Genomic DNA, 12,863 nt, shown 5'->3' with positions numbered 1-12,863 from the left:
CGGGGGGCAGGCCGGGGGTACAGCGAGGGCCCGCCCGCCCCGGCAGCGGTGCCTCTGCCTCCCTGCGAGGAGCCCGGGCGGGGGGAGCCGCAGCTCGGCTCGGGGCTGTGACTCGCTGGCTCCCGCCTCCAGCCGGGCCCGGGCCCTCCTCAGCGCGGCCCCCGAGCGCCGGCCCCCCCGCCGCAACGCCTCGCTTGCCCCGCCCCCTCCCCCGTCGCTAAGGGCGTCGCCGCGTGGCGCGCCCCGGCAGGCAGCAGAGCGGAGCCGAGCTCCCGCCTCCCCCCGCCGTGCGCGGGCGCTGCGCTCGGTGCTCGCTTGCTCGGGCCTAGCGGCGCCCTCCGTGCGGGAGCGGCGTGGGGGCGACGCTCGGTGCCGCCGCCTGAGCGGCCGGCGCGGTCCCGCAGCGGGGCCATGGGGCTGGGCTCCAGCTCCGAGGTCCCCGACGGCGGCGCCGCGGGCTTCCACGTACACGGGGTGAGGCCGGGCCCGCGGGGGGGAGCGGGCAGGAGGGAGGGCCCTGAGGGGCGGCGGGGCTGTGGTGGGGTCCCGCTTCCCCCGTCCTGCCCGTGGGGGCTCAGGCGGGCCGAGCTCCGAGTCCGGCACCGGGGAGGGCGGCAGGCCTGGCGGCCGCGGGCTGCCCGCCCCCACCTGTTGGCTCCCTCCGGGGAACTGCCACGGCGGCAGGGGAGGAGCGGCCGCGCGACGCCCGGGGGCGGTGGGTGCCCGCCCGGTGCTGCCTCACACCGCCCCGGCGGCTTCCCCGGGCCCGGGCCTCGGCCTGCCGTGGCCTGGCTGCCGGGGGGAGCCCTCCGTGCTGCTTCGGAGGAGTCCGGCATAGTTGAAGAGTAGCGTAGCTCTGCCTCCCTGCCCCATCCGCATTCCCTTGGCTGACGACTTGGCTGATTTTTCCTCGGATCTTTACGGCATCTTGGCTGGGGGATAATTCCGGGCCCGGCCCGGGTGGTTTCCTAGGCGGCTGCGTCTCACAGGGACTGTATGTAGGTGCAAACTTGTATAACCCCTCTCTCTGGCAAATTGCACGCATGTTGCTTTAAACGCCTATCTTGGCGTTTAAACTTCTGTGTTGGAGCTGAAAGAGCGCTGGTAACTCCTGTTGCGTAAGTTACCGGTTCATTTAGTTGGTGGTCTTCTACCCTGAAGTAAGAGTGGAAGCGTTGTTGCCACATGCTGCTTTCCCCCTCATCCACAGTTTATTTCTCAGGATTACAAGATGTGTTTAGGGGGTAGTGTTACATGATCGGCTTTTGTGAGTCTCCCTAACTGAGCTCTGACTCCATCAGAAATGACTGCTGGTCACAGAGTGCCTCCTCCTCTTATGTTAAGTGCAGAATACTGCTCGGTTTTCATAGAATCATAGCAGGGTTGGGGTTGGAAGGGACCTTAAAGGTCATCTAGCTCCAGCCCCCTGCCACTAGGCCAGGTTGCCCCAAGTCCATGCAGCCTGGCCTTGGACACTGCCAGGGTGGAGGATGATTTTCATGACCTACAGTATGCAGGAGACAAAGTTTTGGGTGGGTTTTTTTGGATTTTGGTACCACCCCCACCCCCCAGGAATTCATGCGGCTTTTAACATGTCATTTGAAAACCAAATACTGCAGGAATTTTTGCTTGCAGCTTTCTGAGGGAATCTGTATGGCTTTTACATAGCTGAACAACAGTGGCATGAGCTTTGTCATAAGTTCCATGTACTGCTTTTTGTATACATTTTCATCCTTGATATTGTGTTATGTGATAGTTTCATCATAAGGCTTCTTGCACATTATTTAGAACTCGGATGTAGAGTAGGCTTTTTTTAACCTTTTTAACCCTTGGTTCGGTATAAGCTGGCTGTTCGTGTTTGATGCTGTTTAGGGTTGTGGTGAAAGTTAATACTTGCTCTAATTGTGGTTGCAGTGTCAGTCTTGACTGCTAAATAATGAAGCATGATTACTTTTTTTTTCTTTAAAGTTTTTGATGAAGTAACTATGCTATTATTTAAGTATATTTTATAACTTGCATGGACAGTTATTGCCAAAAAAAAAAAAAAAGCCTATACTGATATGACTTCATCTCTTTAAAAAATAAAAAACCCAGTTTGGTAACAGAAGATCAAATGTAAGATATAGCAGTTTTAACTTTGATAGCAATGAACTTTTTAGTTTAGATGGTGCGTGGGTTGTAACTTAGCACTTAAATTGTAGGGTGGCTTTCAGGAGTGAAATATATTGCAGGTTAAGGTCTGTGCTGCTGAGTTATGAGAAGTGAAGTTAAAAACAGTGCCAACTGTTAGCATTTTTGCTGTGATTGCCTTAATATCATGTTCCTTTGTTAGTATACTTTGAAGTGGATATACTCTGTATATATCAAGTTCTGTGTGACTCTTGATGGGTTTTATCCTAGTGTGAATGTATTTTCATAGGTATTCTCTGTATTTCTTTATTACATGTGTTTTACAATAACTTGATTACAATGAAATGTTGGATGTTGGAACTCTTTTTTTTTTTTTCTTACGAATCTTTTGTAAGAGTGATGGCAATCTTCTTGACCAGTACTTGTTAGCAATGCATTTGTAGAGTACTCTTTTAAGTGTTCCTATTCTACTGTGCTGTGAATTGTGGCATCCTAACTGTAAATTGTGTTTATGTTAAAAAAAAAACCAAAAAAACCAGCAACAAAAAAAAAGGCTGTTATGTAACTCGGGACTCTCAGTGTGTTCAGGCTGTTAGTAGCACGGAAGAAAAACCTGAAGCAGCACTTTCAAAACTAAGCCCTTCTCCAAAGTTTTCAGTATTTAATAATTACATGCTGTGCATTCTAAATCACAGTACTTGTCTTATATAGGTTCAAAACCTGTTTTTTACAGCTTAATTTGGACACCTGTTTTTCAGTTTTAGAAAAAGAAGTTCACAACTGTGGACTGCTTCCTGAGGTCTGTCATTTGGTATCTCATCTCTGGTTCAGCTAACTCAAAAGTAAATATTGACTCAAGTGTAAAGATTAATGCTGTCACTTAATGTAACTAGAGATCGATGTTTTTAAAAAATAAAGTGTATGTTTTGCAGGTTCAAGAAAACTCCCCAGCTCAACGAGGAGGACTGGAACCTTTTTTTGATTTCATCATTGCCATAGGACACACTAGGCTTGTAAGCTTCAAATTATTTTATTGTTTTGCTTTGTTTTCTCCTGCATGAAATATGGGTATTGTAATGATAAAAGCCAAAGCTGTCACAGGAAGGAAAGCTTTTCACATTGATCATTGTATATGGCTTTAAAAGGTAAAGTAAAATTTGGTGGTATTCAAAGTCTCCTCTCTGGCTGGATTGATATTTGAGGAAAGTGTCTTATTTATGCCTTTAGTCACCTTAACTTTCTTAACACATTAACACAATGTTTATAATATTACTCATTCATGCATGTTATCTGCCACAAGGTGAATATTGAACTGATGAGTCGATGGTAAGAGCTTAACATTTGTTTAAACAAACTTGTTTCAACATTTGATAAAACGATGAACAGAATAATAGCCTGTCTGATGTACTGCTGGGAACAGAGTTCCTGTAGGTTGACTTATGAGAGAAGGGTTGAATTTTGGTTTGGTTTGGGTTTTGGGTTTCTTTTGTTGTTGTTTTTTGTTTGTTTTGTTTAAAAGGCTCACAGGCTTGGCTTTATGCTTCACTCTAGCTACATACAAGCTGAACTCATTGTTTGCCGTGCTTTTCTTAGTGGAGGTGTCTTTCTGGAAGTTATGGTTATAATGGTCGATTTTGGTGGGAAATCACTTAATCTTTTAACGTGACAGAAACAAGGATAGTTCTAAGCTGCTTCCAAATAGTCTGTCCTTTCGTAGTCAATCTGCAATGACTTTGAATGAATAGTTACTGAATAAGGACTGGGATCAGAGACAGGAAGTAAAATATTGCTGCTTATTGTTAGACTGTGTAGCTGAGATCTAATATTGCTGATATTATTTAATAGTGGTTGTGAAGAACAGGAATGTAAGTGATGAAACAGATTAAAAGTAAGTATTTAGGTAAGGGAACATGAGCTGATGGTACTGACTTCTTTCTAATAAAACAAAATTGGACTGCTGGGACAGTTGGTGGAACACAGAGCCTAAACTTTGACTGTTTTGGTTCTTTGTATTCAAATTCTGCCACAGGTGTTGACATCTACCTTACATGTGCGACTAGAAATCACGTTAATCATGTATTTCTTTCTGTGCTCTACAGAATAAAGAAAACAATATGTTGAAAGATCTGCTGAAGGCCAATGTTGAAAAAGCAGTGAAGCTGGAGGTGTATAACATCAAAACAATGAAAATAAGAGAGGTAGAGGTGATCCCCAGCAACATGTGGGGAGGACAAGGTCTTCTTGGAGCCAGTGTGAGGTTCTGCAGTTTCCAGGGAGCTAATGAACACGTGTGGCATGTTTTGGTAAGATGGAATTCTCTGGTGCCTTGTTTGTGTTCATACAACCTTATTTAAAAGTGTAATGTTTAGGAGTAGCTTGTATGTAGAAGTACAATGCTGAAATTGCACAGAAGAAGGGAACAGTCTTGAAGATTTGTCTGAGCTATTTGAATAGGGACAAGCAGTGGGTGACTGTTACAGCGTTGCCTCTCACTGTGAAGAAAAGTAACTCCATCCCACCTGAACCAAACAGCGTGTGATGGGGAGAAGGTTTTTTTGTCTGATGTTGAAGAATCAATGGTAAAAAGCAAAAAGATTCTGGCCTGAGTGGTGTCCTGTGTTGGCCAAACTTCATTAAATTAATATTAATGATAGAAAAAGTACAAAAAAAATATTTTAAATTGCAAAGGACAGCTGAAAGAGTAGAACTGAATAGTAAAGACTGTCATGTTTCTGGCGTTTAAATGCAACTTCTCAACATCTTCAGAGTATCTCATGTTAAATTGGTAGTATCTTGGGCTGTCTTATTCAGCATGTTTTACAAGATGTCAAACGTAGATGTAGACTGTTCAAGGACTTACATTTTGTCCCATAAATGTTCTTTTTTTCCCTATTTTTGGAGTTAGCTTTCCTTTTTCACCTTGGAGTATTTTATCCTGCTGCAAATGCAGGTGACACATATCATTCTTTCCAGGATGTTGAACCTGCATCTCCTGCAGCTCTAGCTGGTCTCCAGCCGTACGCCGACTACATTGTTGGGTCTGATCAGATTCTTCAAGAGGTAGGGCACATGTTCCTTCAGGTAATTGTCTTTGTGCCTGCCAAATATATGTTGTAGGGTTTGGGGTGATTTTTTTTATGAATCCAGTTGCATGTACATCAAATTAATGGGGATAGTATTTGGGGATTTTGGGAGGCTGATGTTTGACAGATGCCTTATGGTTCAGATAAACATTTTTTTTGTGTGTGTGATAATAAAAAAAAAAAAGTTGCACCTAAAGATCAAACTACAGTAGTGAGTTTTAGTCTGTCTCTGGGTTTTTAATATCTCACGTTGAAGTAAATAACTACATAAAATGCTAACTTGCTTCCAGTTCCTTGTCTTGCATACTGGAGTTTAATTACTTTCTTTTTTTCTTAGTCAGAGGATTTCTTTTCACTGATTGAATCCCATGAGGGGAAGCCGCTGAAGCTGATGGTTTATAACACTGAAGCAGATTCCATTCGAGAGGTAGTTGTGACTCCCAATGGAGCTTGGGGTGGAGAAGGAAGGTACTGATTCCCGGACAGTCACTGGCTGGTCACAGGTTACATACTCACTGTAAATGAGCTCCTGTTAAGATTATTATTATTACTATTAATTACAGCTTGTTGTTTTCAAGTTAAGCCTTGTTTCCTTACACTCGTTACACAAAACTGCTCATCTTTCCATAAAAAAAACCCTAGCTTAGAACTAGGAATTCAGCATGTTCTGTGTCTAATTCTGTTTGAGTTGAAACCGGTGGCAAAACCTCTGTTGACTTCTCTGGTAGCAGTTTAACTAGCTACGTTCTTGTAGTCAAACATTCAGTTATTACAGCAAGAGCAAAATCCACATCAGGTCAGATAACTTTCCGTCAATTATATCTTTCCAAAATATGTAAACTTGTATCTAAATGCCAAGTGCAGTGTGCTCCTTGAGTGCTATGAGTAAGTGAGATGATTCTTGCAGGTAGGTATTTCTTGCTATACGTTGAGGACTCAACAAAGCTAGTAAGTGTTTTAAATTTTGACTCTAAAACAAAACCAATTTAAGAACACTTTTTTTTTCATGTCTTGTTTTACTTTTCTTGTACAGTTTAGGATGTGGTATTGGATATGGGTATTTGCACAGAATTCCGACACAGTCTGTAATGTCAAAGAAAAAGCCAGAAAGCAAATCACCTTCACCCTTACCAGAAGCTGGAACTCCTGGACCATCTACTAATGGTTACACAGAGGTATGCAAGAAATAAGTTCGTATCTCTGGCATTTCAAAATTTTCTGCTTGTTGGAATATTCGTAATACGGTGTATCTGGGTACACTATACAATTTTGCTTGAATGACATGGAGTTAGGTGAAGGGAAAGTGAGGGCTGATGATGCTGAGCACATGACAGATCACCAGTATTAGCTGATGTGAATTTTTGCCTGATATTTTCTTCCTGGTTTGAAGACTTGCTTACTACAGCTGTATTACTCAATGAGAATCACATTAGAAGAATACCCTGCTCACTAGGAAATGAAATATACCTACAAGAATTAAGTATGGACTGTTCTTCTAAGAACATATGGACTTTAAAAGGCTGCATGGGAATGTGTCCTGATTGGTGACCTGACTTTCAGTTTCAGCATCACAGGTTCTCTCTGAATAGAAGAACTTGGAGGCTGAGGCAGAATGCTTTCATAGGAAGGTTGTCTCCAGGTGAAGCTTTCAGTATAAAAAGATGCTTTCCCTTCTTACTGTGTTGTTCCAGACCCCATTATTGGCACCTGCTTCTCAGAGTGACAGCTCTGAAATAGTTATGAACTTGGATCATTCCACAGATCAGGAAATGAGTGGTTATTCACAAGAAAGCTCGCTTTCTCCTCCTCCCCCTCTCCAGCGCGTTATGGATCCAGGTATGTTTTCTTAGGTGCTTTTTTCAGCAATTCTTTGGAGGACACCCAAGTAAACTAACAAGGTCTTAAACAAGTTTGAGACTTAAATGCAGAACTGTGATCACTGGTGGTTGTTTTCCTTGAAGTTTTTGACTTCACTGGATTTCAGAGCTGTAGAATCTGGGTACTGTGAGCTTGACTGAGGTTAACATTCTGCAGAAGTCTTTCCACTGATGTCAGCTAACATTTAGGTTAAATTTATTTGCATTTAATGGGGAGGGGACTTCACTGACTTCAGTCTGGATATAGTATGTCTTTTTGAATGTAGAATTGTGTGTTACACCTACAAAATACTGTAGTATTTGCTTTCTCTTTCAGGATTTCTAGATATGTCTGGTACTTCATTTCCTGAACTCACTAACTTGGAAAAAGTGTCCAACATGTCTTCATCTGCCTCCTTCAACATGCTGGCAGCAGATGCTGTAGTAGGCACTGAAAAGTTAGTGTTGAAAAATGATGCTTCTGCTTATTTTGGTAAGTGTATTCAAGATTTCCTTTAGGCCTCTGACCTCATTTCTGGAATGACACCAACTCATGCCTGTCAACAGTATCATGCTTTTTGGAAATAAGCCAATTATATAAAAAAGAAATCAGAAAGGGGATTTGCTAAAATAGTTTTTGTGCACTTCTACTCTTGATTTCTGCCACTTCTCCTAATAGGCTTTTTTATAACATTACATAATATGTGCCTTTTTCTGTACATGGAAATGTTGATGGTCCAAATGAAACTGACCTTAAATGTAGGTATTTCTAAAATCAGTATGAATGAATTTTTATACCATAGGCTTGTCTTCATAGTTGTAAAGTAAAAATAAAATTGTAGTCATCTTAGTAGTGACTTTTTATGGTGGGTTGACCCTGGCTGGATGGCAGGAGCCCACCAAAGCCACTCCATTACTCCCCTTCTCAGCTGGACAGGGGAGAGAAAATGTAATGAAAGGCTTGTAGGTTGAGATACAGACAGGGAGATCACTCACCAATTACCGTTACAGGCAAAACAGACTCAACTTGGGGAAATTAGTTTAATTTGTTACTAATCTAATTGGAGTAGGATAATGAGAAATAAACCCAAATCTTAAAAACACCTTCCCCCCACCCTGCCTTCCTCCAGGCTCAACTTCACTCCCAATTCTTCTACCTCCTCCCTGCCTCAGCAGTGCAGGGGGCCAGGGCGTGGAGGCTGCGGTCAGTCCATCACACCTTGTCTCTGCCGCCCCTTCCTCCGCAGGGACAGGGCTCCCCCCCCCTGCCCTGCCCCAGGGGGGGTCCCCCCACGGGTGCCGTCCCTCAGGGCCAGCCTGCCCCAGGGGGCCCCTCTCCCCGTGGGGCCACAGGCCCTGCCCGCAGCTGCCCCAGCACCACTGCCTGCGGGTCACGGCCTCCCTCGGGCACCCCCTGCCCTGGCGTGGGTGGGTCTGCAGGTGGGATCTGCTCCACCGTGGACCTCCATGGGCTGAGGGAACAGCCTGCCTCACCATGGGCTTCACCACAGGCTGTCGGGGAACCTCTGCTCCATCACCTGGAGCCCCCCCTGCCTCCTCCTGCACTGACCCGGGGGCTGCAGGGCTGCTGCTCTCACACATGCTCACTTCTCTCTCTGCTGCAGTTGCTCCCCCGCCTTTTGCCCCACTCCTAGATGCATTATCCCAGAGGCGCTGCCACCATCACTGACAGGCTCAGCCTTGGCCAGCAGTGGGTCCATCTTGGAGCCAGCTGGCATCAGCTCTTATCAGACATTGGGGAAGCTTCTAGCAGCTTCTCACAGAAGCCTCCCCGCTACCAAAACCTTGCCATGCAAACCCAATACCCTTCTCTATTTAAAAAAAAAAAAAAATCTTCACATTATGGATGCCTTCCCTTTTTAAAAGGTTGGGTGACTAAGAGTTGTAACACCAAGTATCTGTAGCATAAGAATACAGCAGACCAAATGGTTCGTGGTTTCTTAAAAACCTGTTTGCACCATCAGATTTTCTGGATTTGGGGAGAACTGAGTAAACACAGCCTGTGTATTTGACAGTTGTGAATGTGGTTACGTGGCTGTGTGATGTATCTCATTCAGGCCGGTTTTTCTAGACGTGTGGTAACCACATCACTGTCTGTTAGCCTGACAGGTTTTGAATTTTAACAAACTATTTCCATTTCCCAGAAAATGCCACAGCTTTGGACCCTGAAGATGTAACCATGTATTCTGAAGGCTCAGTCAAGCAGCCCGAGATAGACGACCCACTGCCTTCAGTTCCATCTTTACCTTCTTTTGCTCTTCCTAATGAAATTTCTTCAAAAACAACACTAGGAACTGATCCTGATAACAAAGAAACAAAGTTGCTCTTAAACAGTACTGAGAGCTCATTAACCACTACGCTGGTGAAACCAGATGATGAAGCAGCGTGTGAACAGAAAGAAGCAGCAGCTGCAGAAGCTTGTGAGTGAAACGAATGCTGCTTTAGTTTACAGACTGCCGTATGCTGTGATACTACAGCTTGGACTATTTTTCTGATCTTGAAAGAATTACTGTAATTCTATTTTGTTAGTGTAGACAATATTATAAAAGAAATCATATGAAATACATATCATACTGTCTTTTCCAGTGACTGTTTAATGGATTGATCTGTGTTCAACCTTTGAATGCTGTGCAAAATCAAATTAATGGAGAAATTAATGCAGAAACAAGCTGGAGACTGGCAAAATGTCATGTTTGCCTACAAATGTTCCTGAATGTTTTTATGAAGGCACTCTGCTGGAACAGCAATGATGATTACTTTCTCAGTATGACTGATGGCATTAAAAAAAAAGATACTGAAAATGGCATTAAAAAAAATATTCTTTCTAGAAAGGTTAACCAATGGTACATCTCAATTAAACAGTTATCCTGACTTTCAAAGCATTTCCTACCCCAAGATATCTTTATTCCTACTTACTACTCTGCAAACTGTTATTTTTCTTGTTTTAGAGCCCTGTCTCTGTAACTGTTATTCATATACCTTGCCTACAACTACTTCTGCGGGAAGGGAAGTACCATATGGTTTGGAGCTGCAGCACGTAGGTAGTACAAAATCATGTTGGTGGGTCTTGCCTGTTTGCTTCTGCTCCTCCATGGATCACATGGTGGTCTTGCAGTTAAAAAAAGGGGGGGGGGGGGGGGGGGGGTGTGTGGCGACAGTAGGAAATTATGCTGGATATTTGAAACAAACTGAAGCCAAAGATGATTTAAGTCAGGCCCTGTGTTTTCAGGGTGATTAACACTTTCAGCAGAGCTGAGTATGTCTTGGGTTTCTGTAGTGATGGAGAAACAGTTTTTCTTTAGTTGTGCTTTTCTATTTACTCATTTCTATTTTATACAAATCATTCAAAGTTTAGGGTATGGAGATATAATATGTTAGTGCAGCAACATCTATTGTTTTTTGTAGATTTTGTTTTGTTTGCACTTACCTTCAAATAGCTTCTGAATGTAATAGCAAACATGAAATGAACAGTGAAAGAAATTAGGAGGTTTTATACCCCTCAGGGCAGTGATTTATTATGGAATTTTAAAGCTGTTGATTGGGCATAAATTTCACTGCAGCTGGTACAGTTAGCAGGGTGAAAATCCTTCAGAAATTAAGAGAATGGGGTACAAGGTTAGGTGTGCGTTTAAGCTATAAACTGGAGTATACTTACTTAGAAATACTGTGCAATTCCCTTTTCTCTGTCCTGTCCCCTGAGGAGTGAGGTGACTGTCATGCCACAATCTGGTAGCAGTGCAGGGTGGGAAGCCAGGGTGACACTCAGAGTGTGATGACTGAAGACACCTCTGGGCTCTATTTGGTTTTCTGTTGCTGTTTATTTAGGACTGTTTCTAATCTTACACCTTTGTCAAAGCTGTTTTAAAGCTGGTGGTAGCTCATTTTAAGTGATGCTGTACCCTAAGCACCCCTTAGAAATTTAAAAGCAGGGAATGTCAAAACTCATACTGAATTTCAAATGGCACAGTAATAAATGGCTTAACACTGCTGGCAGTCTGTTTAATTGTTTGTTAATTGGCTCTTGGAGGGGAAGCTGGGTAGCCTTCCATGTATTTATAAGGACTTGATTCTTTTTTTGTAACATTCAAGTGCACGCTGGTCTAGCACCCATTTAGCAGACCAAACTGAGTTAAACCTCTAGCAGTAGTACACTGTACTCACCTATTAACTTTATAATTTCAATGCTAAATGAAGAGTTTAACTTCCTCATCAGACTCCTTTTGACAACTTGGAACTACTTTTGAAGATGCCTGAGGCCCTCCCCACTGAAACAAAGAGAAGTAGGCAGTATTCTTGTGAGTGCAGAAGGTTTTATTTGGAAATTAGGTTTTATTTGGAAACCAAGAAATTCTAAAAAAGTGGCAGAAGCTTCTGCATGGCTGGATTCAGAGAGGATCCAGTTCTCCTAGGGGCACAGGCCACCTGCCTTGCCCTCCTGCTGTTGCTGCAAGTGTTAAGAGCAGAAGCGTTTCCCCTCCGACAGCCTGTGCACTGTAGGCCAAGCTGGAGCATTTGTGATGATCTCGCTGCTGCTGCTGCCACCTTAATTTGAGACAAATTCAGGAAAGGATTGCCCAGGTACTACTGAAAGCAATGCCCCTCCTAAGGCCAGATCTGAAATAGTACAGGTAGTATTTTATGTTGGTCTGAAACAAGTAGAATGGCTGTGGAAGACAGAGCTATCTTTGAGTGAAAGGGCTTGAACGGCCTGCTTTTGGGATGGGAAACAAAAGAACTCCAAACAAACCACCATCAGTCAGGTGCTGTCCCAGAAAGCTGCTGTTTCCAGGTAAGCAGGAGGGCTGGCTGCCACCCTGCGCTGGGAGGGCATCCGTAAACCCCACAGCGCTAATTCCTTTGCAGACACATAACACTGTCTCAGCAGTATCACAAGGATGGCAAAACAAAGGAAGATGGGGCTTTAGCAGGCTTGGTACTAACTTCAGAGCTTGATGCTATGGTTGTGTAGGATGGTTTGATACGGCCAGACACAATAGGATAAGCTTCCAGACCCGAGGTGCTCTCTAGTATTAATAGTTAAGCCTGAGGACATGAGTCTAGCAGACGTTAAATCCAAAGAGGCTACCAGGAGCTCAAGTGTTACAGCAAGGATTATGCAGAGCTCATCCCCGCTGAGCCAAGTGCCTCTGCTCACCTGAATGAGTCAGGGCAGCTGGTGGCTGGACAGGGGATGGGTGCTCAGCAGCACTGGGACCTCCAACCACAGACACCCACAGCTCTGCTCAAAAAAGGCCGGAGCAACTTCATCAAGGCTAACTTCAGCAGGCTGGACCAAGCATTCTTCCATTCTGAAGTAAATTACTTCATTCATGGCAACTTTGGGCAGCATAACCCAGTACTAGCAGTGATCATAACTCCCCAGCATCATAAGGAACTAAGCATCCTAGAGATAAACATGCAAATCTTATTATTAACAGCAATATGGATGCTGAACTAATTCTAGCTGAACTTGAATGTGTGACTGAATGCACTTAGTGTCTTTTAAGATGAACAACTGCTGGAAAGAGCTGTTGAAATACCAAATTCAGGCAGTGATGACTTTATTTTCCCTCTTAAACATTCACAGCAGGCTTGACAACTGACTGACTTCTGCTGTGCTACTCTAGGCTATGTTCAGAAGCTGCTCATCCAAGTTGCCACACCTGATTGAACTTGGCTGTACCTGAGAAATGGAGGAAGACAGGCTGCAGCACTGAGCAGAGATCACAGCACTCGTGCACCGACAGGCTTGAGTTACCCATTTCTGTCTGCT

At 43.9% G+C, this 12,863-nt stretch overlaps 1 protein-coding gene across 3 annotated transcripts; it reads left to right on the top strand.

Moving 5' to 3' along the window:
- Nucleotides 1–302: 302 nt before the first annotated feature.
- On the top strand, nt 303–11,077 carry GORASP1 (golgi reassembly stacking protein 1). Of its 3 annotated transcripts, none has more exons than XM_056335402.1 (9): nt 303–474; nt 3,063–3,143; nt 4,230–4,433; nt 5,104–5,190; nt 5,551–5,681; nt 6,247–6,388; nt 6,905–7,049; nt 7,407–7,562; nt 9,235–11,077. In XM_056335402.1, the coding sequence occupies exons 1-9, from the start codon at nt 412–414 to the stop codon at nt 9,516–9,518; spliced, it is 1,293 nt and encodes a 430-aa protein (XP_056191377.1). In that variant the 5' UTR covers nt 303–411; the 3' UTR covers nt 9,519–11,077. The 3 variants fall into 3 exon arrangements, with proteins under 3 accessions (XP_056191377.1, XP_056191379.1, XP_056191378.1); XM_056335404.1 differs by lacking the exon at nt 303–474 and adding an exon at nt 750–1,118; XM_056335403.1 differs by lacking the exon at nt 303–474 and adding an exon at nt 2,697–2,972.
- The last annotated feature ends 1,786 nt before the right edge of the window (nt 11,078–12,863 follow it).

The sequence above is a fragment of the Falco biarmicus genome, chromosome 4, assembly GCF_023638135.1.
Source record: "Falco biarmicus isolate bFalBia1 chromosome 4, bFalBia1.pri, whole genome shotgun sequence".
NCBI classification, from domain to species: Eukaryota; Metazoa; Chordata; class Aves; order Falconiformes; family Falconidae; genus Falco; species Falco biarmicus.
The sequence above is the reverse complement of the archived record's forward strand: the minus strand, read 5'-3'. Positions and strand labels throughout refer to the sequence as shown.

Bases quoted from the DNA above. Each gene is read 5' to 3' on its own strand.
- GORASP1 (XM_056335402.1), top strand. From the start codon at position 412: ATGGGGCTGGGCTCCAGCTCCGAGGTCCCCGACGGCGGCGCCGCGGGC. The intron at 5,682-6,246 runs GTACTGATTCCC...TTTCTTGTACAG, and splicing joins GCTTGGGGTGGAGAAGGAAG to TTTAGGATGTGGTATTGGAT. The intron at 6,389-6,904 runs GTATGCAAGAAA...GTGTTGTTCCAG, and splicing joins CTACTAATGGTTACACAGAG to ACCCCATTATTGGCACCTGC.